Source organism: Aegilops tauschii, chromosome 3 (genome assembly GCF_002575655.3).
Source record: "Aegilops tauschii subsp. strangulata cultivar AL8/78 chromosome 3, Aet v6.0, whole genome shotgun sequence".
Lineage (NCBI taxonomy): Eukaryota > Viridiplantae > Streptophyta > Magnoliopsida > Poales > Poaceae > Aegilops > Aegilops tauschii.
Window position 1 is genome coordinate 218,749,323 of NC_053037.3, and position 10,721 is coordinate 218,760,043.

Here is a 10,721-nt window from a genome sequence, read left to right on the forward strand (position 1 = left end):
AAATCCCAGTCTTGATTCGTGCCAACCCAACAGACATTTTCGGAGATACCTGTAGTGCACCTTTATAGCCACCCAGTTACGTTGTGACGTTTGGTACACCCAAAGCATTCCTACGGTATCCGGGAGTTGCACAATCTCATGGTCTAAGGAAATGATACTTGACATTAGAAAAGCTCTTAGCAAACGAACTACACGATCTTGTGCTAGGCTTAGGATTGGGTCTTGTCCATCACATCATTCTCCTAATGATGTGATCCCGTTATCAACGACATCCAATGTCCATGGTCAGGAAACCGTAACCATCTATTAATCAACAAGCTAGTCAACTAGAGGCTTACTAGGGACATGGTGTTGTCTATGTATCCACACATGTATCTGAGTTTCCTATCAATACAATTCTAGCATGGATAATAAACGATTATCATGAACAAGGAAATATAATAATAACCAATTTATTATTGCCTCTAGGGCATATTTCCAACATCACCTCCTTTTGCTGGTGGGTATCCGGCTCTGCAGGGTCGGCGACCCGGACATAGGCCGTCTTCAGTATAGGGGAAGAGTCGCCGTCTTGCTCCTCGACTACCGCTATCTGGTGGGTGACCGGTGGAGATTTGATTTCTCTTTGGTCGGGTTTAAGCCCGATCCAATCATAATCTGTGGCGATTCCCAGGGCGGCGATGCAATCAAGGAGCTTGTTTAAAGACGAAAACTCCGCCGGATCCATCTGCTTGGAGTGTTTGGAGTCGATACGAAGGGGATTTTCGATGGCCCGAGAGGTCATCGTCGGCTTAGCGGCCGAACGGGCGGTCATGGTAAAGCCGCCCAGCCGGAGGGTTCGGCCTGAGGCCAGTTCTCCTTCGGTGGTGATATTGTCTTTAAGGACGAGGCAAGTCATCAATCCTGTCATCGACGGCACAGTGGAACTCTTAATGAAAGCACCAATGTCGGTGTCAAAACCGGCGGATCTCGAGTAGGGGGTCCCGAACTGCGCGTCAAAGGTCAATGGTAACAGGAGACAGGGGACACGATGTTTACCCAGGTTCGGGCCCTCTCTATGGAGGTAATACCCTACTTCCTGCTTGATTGATCTTGATGAATATGAGTATTACAAGAGTTGATCTACCACGAGATCGTAATGGCTAAACCCTAGAAGTCTAGCATGTATGACTATGGTAATAAGTATCTGTCTTTCCGGACTAAGTCCTCCGGTTTATATAGACATCGGGAGGATCTAGGGTTACACAAGGTCGGTTACAAAGAAAGGAATCTACATATCCGGTCGCCAAGCTTGCCTTCCACGCCAAGGAGAGTCCCATCCGGACACGGGTGCAATCTTCGGTCTTCGTATCTTCACAGCCCATCAGTCCGGCCCATGGCTAACAGGCCGGACGCCCGAGGACCCCTTAGTCCAGGACTCCCTCAGTGTGTAATGAACTATGGCACTTATGCTACTATGCTATGTTTACTATTTCGATGTCATGCCGTGATATCTATGCTCCGAGTAGGTGTAGTTAAGGTAACTTAGCTCGATATGCTTGCGATAGCTTCCCACCTCGCAAGGGTGCGCCCTTCCTGCCGACTCAGGAGCCGTCGGCCTCAGGAGACATTGTGGAGCTGCAGGGTTATTAGAAAGCTTGATGGGTTAGAAAGCTTGACGGGGCGCCTTGTTCCTCTTTGCGAGAGCCCCCAGGTGTGGGTTAATTGTGCCTTAGTGCACCACGTCGCGCTGCTCGGTGGGCACGAACTTAAGAGGGTGCGCATGTCCACGAGCTCATTCGACAGCATATCGCGAGGATTAAAAAGCCGAAGCACTGGGGCAACGGGGTTTCGGTGAGGTGTGCTCGCGTGAGGGTGAAACCAAATGAGCACACCTGCCCCAGCCCCCGCGCGCGGGACATGCGAGGAGGAGCAACGGGCAACTGCCGCTCTTCCCGGGTCAAGACTGAGAGGCGAGCGAAGCGAGAGGAGAAAAAATCCAACTCCAGCGAACCAAACGCGAAAACCCCAAATTCCATTAAGAAGTTGCAAACCAGCTACAGAAAGCAAGCAAAAGAACAGCCGCGTCCGGCACCTAGTCTAGTCTTCTCACCAGCGTGGAGCTAAGTGATGCCACTAGGACGTGGGAGGGAGCCCCCGTGAGGCCCGCGGGCGACACTCAGGAGACTCCGGGGCGTGTACAGCCCCACTCATTATTACGTGAGAGTGTCACGAGCGGAGACCTTCACAGGCACGGGGCCTTGCTTCATGGGTAGAACATGCAGAGGTGCTGGATGTTCCAGGCGTTCTGGATGGTATCCCGTCCTGCGTCTCCAGGCGCGCGGCGCCAGGCCTAGAGAGACGGGCGATCCTGAACAGGCCCTCCCACATGGGTGAGAGCTTATGCAGCCCCTTCCTAGAGAGCACCCGCCTCAGGACGAGATCACCCACCTCGAGCGTCCTGGAGCGGACGCTGCGGCCGTGGTACCGCCGCAGCGCCTGCTGGTACCTCGCTGCTCGGAGCGAGGCTTGACAGCGGTGTTCCTCCCCCAGCATGATGTCCATCCCCCGTGAGTCGTCCTGGTGTGCCTCGTCAAATGCCAAGACCCGTGCGGAGCGATGCCTGACCTCGTGTGGGAGAACCGCTTCGGCTTCATAGACAAGGAGGATGCATTCTCGCCCGTTGGCTTGGTCGCGGTGGTGCGGATGGACCACAGCATGGGCTGGAGCTCGTCCAGCCAGCCCCTGTCGCAGGCCTTGAGCTTCTTCTTGAAGGTTCTTGCCTTGAGGCCTCTCAGGACCTCCGCGTTGGCACGCTCGGCTTTGCCGTTTCTCATCGGGTGTGCCACTGAGGCATAGCATATCTGCGTTCCAAGGTTAGCACAATATGTTTTGAAAAGGTTGCTAGTGAACTGCGAGCCATTGTCAATGATGATGCGATTAGGGACTCCAAACCGTCTCACGAGGCCCTTGATGAACTTGACTGCCGAGCTGGCTGGGATGGTGCGGACTGCCTCCACCTCCGCCCATTTGGTGAACTTGTCGATGGCGACGTAGAGGTAGAGATAGCCCCCAGGTGCTTGAGGGAATGGGCCCAAGATGTCCAGCCCCCAGACCGCGAACGGCCATGAGAGTGGGATGGTCTGGAGACCCTGAGCGGGCTAGTGGATCAGCTTGGCATGGAATTGGCAGGCTTCGCATGATCTCACCAGCTCGATAGCATCGTTGAGAGCCGTGGGCCAGTAGAACCCACTGCAGAACGCCTTGCCCACGAGGGTGCGTGACGAAGAGTGATGCCCGCAGTCTCCGCCGTGTATGTCCGCCAACAGCTCGTGTCCTTGCTCCCTGGAGATGCACCGCAAAGAGACGTAGTTTGGCCTCTTCCGATAGAGCTCACCGTCCTGAATGCAGTAGGCGGTGGCCTGGCGAGCCACACGCTCTGCGTCTTCCTCCTTCTCCGGCAGAGTCCCCTGAAGCAGGTACGCCTTGAACTCCTCGGTCCAGCACCCCTCCTGAGGCTCAAGCGCGAGGATTAGACGTGCTCTCGAGGTTGGACCACAGGCGGGGGCTCCTGGGAGGGGTGCTGGGAGGAGCTCCTCCTGCGGTGATGCTGGTTCCGCAGCAGGAGGGGTTGCCGACGGCTTGAAGAGCCGCTCCTCAAAGACGTCGGGCTCCTGAGGCAGGTGCCAGGACGCCCTCTTGGCGATGTCGTCTGCTTCCTTGTTTGTGCCGCGCGGCACGTGCTACCTTGGAGGTGGTGATGAGCAGGTAGGTTACCTGTAGATTAACATGGAATGGAAGGATCAATTCATGTGTTGTATTACCGATTAGGAGAATAGAAACTGGCGGAAGGGAGATAGACAGGTGAACCTATACCAAGATAAAAAAAAGTATTTGTGATGGCATGACTGCAAGAGAATTGGTAATGTGATAACGTGGCTTCACCATGGAGCAGGAAGATAATTAGTGGGGGACAACAAATTAAATATCAAAGAGGACGGATGAAATACTTAATCTTATATCCCAGTACAAAATACAGATCTGAGAATAGAGTACATAACCTTGAATTTTTCTATTGTCGTTGCCGTACTCTGAAGTTTGTAGAAGCTCGTCTCTGAATCAGCCGGGGCGCCACCCACCAGAGGAGCTGGACCCAACGCTACTCCAAGTCGTCTCTGTGAACAGAGGCCCTGACCAACGTCGTCGATAGATCATCGGCCGGAAAGAATCACTGCCCGGCGTCACGTCTACTCCATGACTGACACCAGCGTGGCTACCAGATCATCCTCCAAGGATGGAAACAAACCCAACTCTGGACCCAGCCGTTGGTCAAATTCTCGACCAGAGCAAACCTAGCCGGCGGGACGGCGGAGCTACCTTCGCGGGAATGGGCACAGAGATGATGAGGACCACGGACGCCGCCTTGACGAAGCAGGCACCACGCCGGCTAGGGCAATTGCGAGAGAGAGTCCTTGGAGAGCTGCGGAGGCGAGCGGTCATGCCGGATGAGCGTCCTCGCGCAGAATGTAGACAGGGAAAGAATTTAAGAAGGCTCAATGGGATGTGGGATGTGGAGATATCGTTATATTCCTTAGTTCAACTTATGTTTGATCCGTTCTATTCGGCTTCGTTATATTTTAAGAATGCATGAGGTTGAAGGGGAAACGGTGGTCTCTTCGGTGACCAGGGAATGGCTACATGTAAATAAACATTTAATCACACAATTTCTTGTCAATCTATGGTGCGTCCCTCTGCTGATGTGGATAGCTTACATGTTTAGATAAATAGGATAGTGAAGGTGAGTCTCTTAGGTATATAGGATTGGATCCTATTCTTCATAGAAATATGAACCCATTCCTATAAACCAACGGGCTTTATAGGAATTTTTCTTTGAAAATCCTATCCTACGAAATTCCTACAAACCAAAGAAGTCCCTCCTCTTGCAACCTCAGCTAAATTTCGTTGCTCCCTATCCATCGCCTATTTATTATTTTTCCGCATTAGCATGTGCGTTGACCTTAACCCTCCCGAGAATGCCTGTTGCTGTGAAGTCGAAGCCGCAGTGGGGGCCGATGGTATACGCTGACGCATGACAGATGGCTCGTTCGGTTATCCTCCTTGACGCCACCCCTGCCTAGTTTCCTTGGTAGTTCATCGTCGGAGTCGGAGCTGCGCTGCCTAGTATGAATTGTATGGAGTGTTGTGTTGCAGCTATTAGGGTTGTTGTTTTTCTTTTTTTTTTCTTTGACCTTTGGATCCTTTGGTCCTAGGACCTTGGTCACCTTATTGTTTGGACACCGATAACTGCCACACATGTGGTGTATCGAGTGGTTGTGTCGCACGCCTCGTGTGGCATGGAGAAGAACCCGCCCGCACGACCGCGTCCGGGCGCGCGCAGCCACAGCCCGCATGTCCGGTGTGTGGCAAAACCGCCCACACGCCCGGGCCAAACGACCGCGCTGCCCGCACGACCCAGCACGCCAGCCGTTCCGGGCTCCTTCCGATCCCCAGTCCGCCCTGCCGCCATTGTCTCGCACCTCTCGATCCCCTACCTCCGTCGCCTTCCTTCTCTGGTTGCCATGGCAACCAGAGCAGATCCCTAGCGCCTTTCCCACAGCTAACCACCCACCCACCCCCCCTACCCCCCTCCCACCCCAACCCCGCCCTCCCAAGACGACGAGCTAAAACAGGTGGATCCCCGATCTCCTTCTGTTTCTCGACCTTCTTTTGTCCAGAAATCTGAATTTGCAAAATTTGCCCACGAAGATGGCGACTGGATCCACGCTATCAGGGCAAACACCCCACGAATTTGTGTGTCTTTGCATTTGCCCACCAACATACGCCACATCTGCCATATACTATGCTAGACTTGTGCCAAGCTTCTGGGTTGGCTTCATGCGAGTAGTTGGTAGCGTAGTAATCACTATAAAATAGGGAGAGAAAGGAGGAATTTGGCATGGGGAGGGAGGAAAAATAATTGCCACTTGTATCTAATGTCAGTTTCCATCTATCGTTGTCCGTAGTTGCCACCATGTTATACTATTGCTTGCCATCCTATTTTATTTTCTGTTGCCATCGCTTCAAAATGATAGATGGCATCCAGAATTCAGAAAAGAAAAATGGATGTGCATGTCCTACTTGCCATGAGGTGTTGGTTGCCTACGCAAGAAATGTTATGGGATTGCCGTGTTATCTTCTACGTGCAAACAGCAAGAACGCTTTTTGCAGATTGTTGATGCGTTCTTGTTCATGCAGTGACTAAAAGCACAGTGGGCAGAAAAGAAAAAGCAGAAGAATGAATCACGAAGATGGCACTGATCCTTGGCTTTCTCAAAGGCTGGAAACGCCACCTTGGGATGCAGCAGAGTACAATCAAGTCATTTCTGCAGGGCCATTGCTGCCACTACTAGAGCACTACGCGGGCATCGGTACGATGCATGATAAACAAAGAAGAAACAGTTGCCATGTTCGTGACGATGAAGATGTCATTCTACTTATGTCCTACAATCTATTTTTAGCAGGTTCTTATGACCAAACCACAATCAGGGGGCAGCATGGCAAGTTTCGTCACAGGGCGCTAACGCTGACAAATGTACGGGCAACCAACTTCAGCTAGCTAATGTGGCAAATCAAGGTAACGCATACGAAAAAGGAACTTATTGTTGTGGACATGAAATTAAACGTGCAAGGATGGCAAAAGACTCACGAGTTATATCAGAAAAAATGTAGGACCTTCATGCAGCACGTGGCATCAGGCAGCAACCATGTACCTGCCATCAACGTCGTACACAGGTGAGCGCATGAAAGTGAAGTTGTGGAAAGTGAGTTAGGAGAAAGGAACATATATGACAGCTACAGTTGCCATGCCTGGACAACTTCGGTTGCCATGGCTGGACAAACTGCAGTTGCCATGCCTAGACAACTGCAGTTGCCATGTATAATCAAATGTGACTGCAATGTCTAAACAACCGTAGACAAGTGTGAACAAATCTGTGTGGCATGGTTGGACCACTACATGTGCCATGTTGAACAAACTACAGTTGCCATGCAATGACCAACTGCTACCATGATCGCAGGTTGTTACGGTGGAACCACATCGGCAAACATCTCATGGCAAGCTTCACAGTTGCAGGAAAAGCGCTATTGCAGATAGAGCACATCAAATTGGAATGACAGGCCACACAAGATCGGCACATGCGGCACAACAAGGTAAAAAAAGTGAAAACAGAAAACAGTACTGCATTTGCTTTTGTGGGGAATAGCATGTGAAGAAAAATAGATTTGTAACGGTGGTGGTGGAAAAAACAAAAAAATGCTACCAAGTGGTCATGTGCAAAAGAGATGTATATTGTCTTCGGGATTTGCCAATTGCTATAAGAGTGTGTGCAACATTCATGATTTTTCACATTTACGTATTGAGCTCAAGCCTAGAATACAAAGTTTTGATGCTAGAGTATACTGGTTGCCATGTATGCTGGATTGTATCTACCATTGCTATGTGCTGCAAGTTCTGATGCTGAAAGAAGCTGGTTGCCATGTGTGGGCAACAGTAGTTGCCATGTGTGTTGGACTATTTCTGCCATTGCTATATGCTACAAGTTCTCAAGCTAAAAGACGCTGGTTGCCATGTGTTGGCAACGGTAGTTGCCATGTGGTTGGACTGTAGCTGCCATTACTGGAGAATTACAGTTGCCATGCATGGCCATATCCAGATTCATGGCTTGCTGTGTGAAATGATGTCATGCAAAATCACATGCAGTTGCTGTACTCCGTTACGATACACATGACATTCAAGCAAAATCTTACGCTCGTACCTGATTTTTAATGCAGGACCTTCAACTACAATTAACAGCGGCGCGGGGACATCTACTGCGGGGAGCTCTGAGCGCACGGAAGACGCGTTCCACCAGCCAGCCAACACTCATGCCACAAACAATGTCGAGTCAGTGTCGGAAATGGCAATCGTGCCAGCAATACCGACAAGCACACATGTGCACACCAGCACAAGCAACACTCAAGTAGGTGAAACATCCGCCGATACTGAAGTGAATGATGAAACCGATGACGAAGCACAAGGGGATGAAGATGGTGGGCAATCAGAAATCATGGTACCCCAGCCACCGTATCTTGGGCAGAGATTTGATTCGTTTGCAGATGCAAAGGAATTCTACCAGACATATGCAAAGTTCCATGGGTTTGCGGTCAACACCGAATACCATAGGAAAATTAAAAAAACTAACGAGTACAGCAGAGGTGAGATGAGGTGCTACAAGGCACGAAGAAACAAGAAGGGCAAAGGTGATGCGCTTGTCATTCCGGAACAAAAGAGAGGTATCATTGTCAAGACGGAATGCCCTGTCCGGTGTAAGCTGAACGTAGATGGAGCACCGTGGGTGGTCACTGAATATTTTGACGAGCACAACCATGAGCTAATAAAGAAGTTTGACCTGATAAAATTTCTGACCGCCCACAGAGGATTCACCGCCCTCGAGAAGAAATTCATAAAGCTGCTACATGATTGTAACGTCGGTCCATCAAGAATGGTGCAGATACTCTCCCTCATCCACAGCAAAAACGGGTCTCTGGGTAGCATGCCCTACCTACCATTAGACGTCACAAACCTAAAGGCAAAGTACCGTAGAGAAAGCAAGTTGGCTGACATAGAAGCCACGATAGCCTACTTCGATGAGAAAGCGAAAGAAGATCAAGATTTCTTCTACAGGATAAGATTGGACGATGAGGACCGTGTCAGGAACATGTATTGGGTGGATGGTGCTGCAAGAAGAGCCTACAAACATTTCCGAGACTGCATTTCTTTCGACGCGACATATCTCACTAATATGTACAAGATGCCATGCGCTCCATTCATAGGAATAAATAACCACAATCAGTCATTGCAGTTCGGATGCAAGCTCGTTTGGAACGAAGACACAGATGGGTACGTTTGGCTGTTCAAGACCTTCTTGGAGTGCATGGGTGGACTTGCTCCGATGAACATAATAACAGACCAGGATTTTAGCATGCGTGCAGGCATAGAGGAGGTCTTTCCATTGGCAGTGCACAGGCACTGCAGGTGGCACATTATAAAGAAGGCTGAGGAGACACTAGGACCGTTCTTTGCTGATTGTCCAGACCTGCACAAGGCATTCGAGCTATGCGTGGACCACAGCTTGACGGTGGAGGAGTTTGAAAGGAGCTGGATGGCTATGATTGAAACATATCAAGTCCAAGACCACGAGACGCTTGCTAGCTTGTGGCAGAAGCGAATGTACTGGGTGCCGGCCTACTTCATGCAGTGCTTCTTCCCGTTTCTGCAGACTACACAGCGCAGTGAGGGGTTCAATGTTGTTTTGAAGCGGTACGTGAGCCCTGGCAACTCATTACTACAGTTTGCCAAGCAGTACACCGCTTTGCAACAAAAAATACTGGGATCCGAGCTACAGCAAGAAGCAAACACCGCGCTCAAGCAGCCAAAATTGCTAAAGTATTTACCAATGGAGAGGCAGATGAGCAAGATATACACCAACACGATTTTTAACAAGTAAGTCAGTTGTGTTACAATCTTATTTGCACAAATCATGAAGGTACCAGGTGCCATGTAGAATGCAATGCAGTTGAAATGCTTATTTGAAAATGATGATTGTGTTGAAAAGTAGCCATTAGGTACAGAGTAAACATGATATGTATTTGCCGTGCTTAATGAACTACAGTTTGCCATGCTTAATGAACTGCAGTTTGCCACGTTCACTCAACTGCAGTTACCACGTTTGCATAACTGCAGTTGCCATGTTTGATGAACTGCAGTTGCCATTTTTAATGAACTGCAGTTGCCATATTTAATGAAATGTAAATTCCAATGGCCATGATGGTATGGAATGCAAATGCCAAATTGAAGTTGTTATGTAGTTGCCATGTTTAAATGAAATGCAGTTGCCATGTTTAATGAACTACAGTTGCCATGTTTACTCAACTTCAGTTGCCGTGTTTAATGAACTGTAGTTGCCATGTTTGAACGAATTGTAATTCCATTGGCCACAACAAACAAAAGGTGCTACAAAAAACTTCACACAAGAGTTTAACAAAAACCACACAAAACTTGCAGATTCCAGGAAGAAATAAAGCGTGCCAGCATGTACACGGCTTTCCAGGTGGACGAACATACGTTCAAGGTGTGTTCTATCATGGGCATGTCGGATTCAGAACCTTAAGACCCAGACAAGGGAAGGAACTACTTTGTGAAGGCATCGATAAGCGAAGGCGAATACTACTGCCAATGCTGCAAATTCGAATGGGATGGGATTGTGTGCTGTCACATTCTAAAAGTAATGGACTTGAATGTGGTGACATGAATGCCTCGCCATTTCATAAGGCGGCGATGGACTTGGGACGCTGACAACGCATTGGCGCCGCAAACATCAAACGCAGTTTTGGTCGTGCATGACGAGAGACCAGAGTCAACCATGGAAGCCGTGAGGCACGTTGTGTTGACAAAGAACTATGCTGAACTAATTGATGAAGCGTGCAAGAGTGATGAGACAGCAAGGGTCGCAGAAAAACACAGGAAGTCCCTCAAAAGAGAGCTTGATGAGATCAAGAAGAGGAAAGCTGAGGAAGCCTTACACAGGTTCCCCCGCACATCAAGTGTGCCTTCGTCCACAGGGCCATCATCTGAAAACTCGGAGGTAGGATCTGGAACAGCAAGCACACAAACACAGGTTAGGAACCCGCCCCGTTCCATCACA

General features: G+C 49.7%; 1 protein-coding gene across 1 annotated transcript; it reads left to right on the plus strand.

Annotated features, from left to right (window-relative positions):
* The first annotated feature begins 2,598 nt into the window (after positions 1–2,598).
* LOC109750140 (protein FAR1-RELATED SEQUENCE 5-like) lies at positions 2,599–9,524 on the plus strand. The gene is made up of 3 exons (XM_073511749.1): positions 2,599–2,754; positions 7,056–7,188; positions 7,810–9,524. The coding sequence occupies exons 1-3, from the start codon at positions 2,599–2,601 to the stop codon at positions 9,522–9,524; spliced, it is 2,004 nt and encodes a 667-aa protein (XP_073367850.1).
* The last annotated feature ends 1,197 nt before the right edge of the window (positions 9,525–10,721 follow it).

What these genes read in the sequence shown, in the direction of transcription:
- LOC109750140 (XM_073511749.1), top strand. Translation starts at nt 2,599, where the DNA reads ATGCCTGACCTCGTGTGGGAGAACCGCTTCGGCTTCATAGACAAGGAG. An exon ending in CCTTGAGCTTCTTCTTGAAG is followed by an intron (nt 2,755 to 7,055) that starts GTTCTTGCCTTG and finishes CCATGATCGCAG; the next exon opens with GTTGTTACGGTGGAACCACA. An exon ending in GGCACATGCGGCACAACAAG is followed by an intron (nt 7,189 to 7,809) that starts GTAAAAAAAGTG and finishes TTTTTAATGCAG; the next exon opens with GACCTTCAACTACAATTAAC.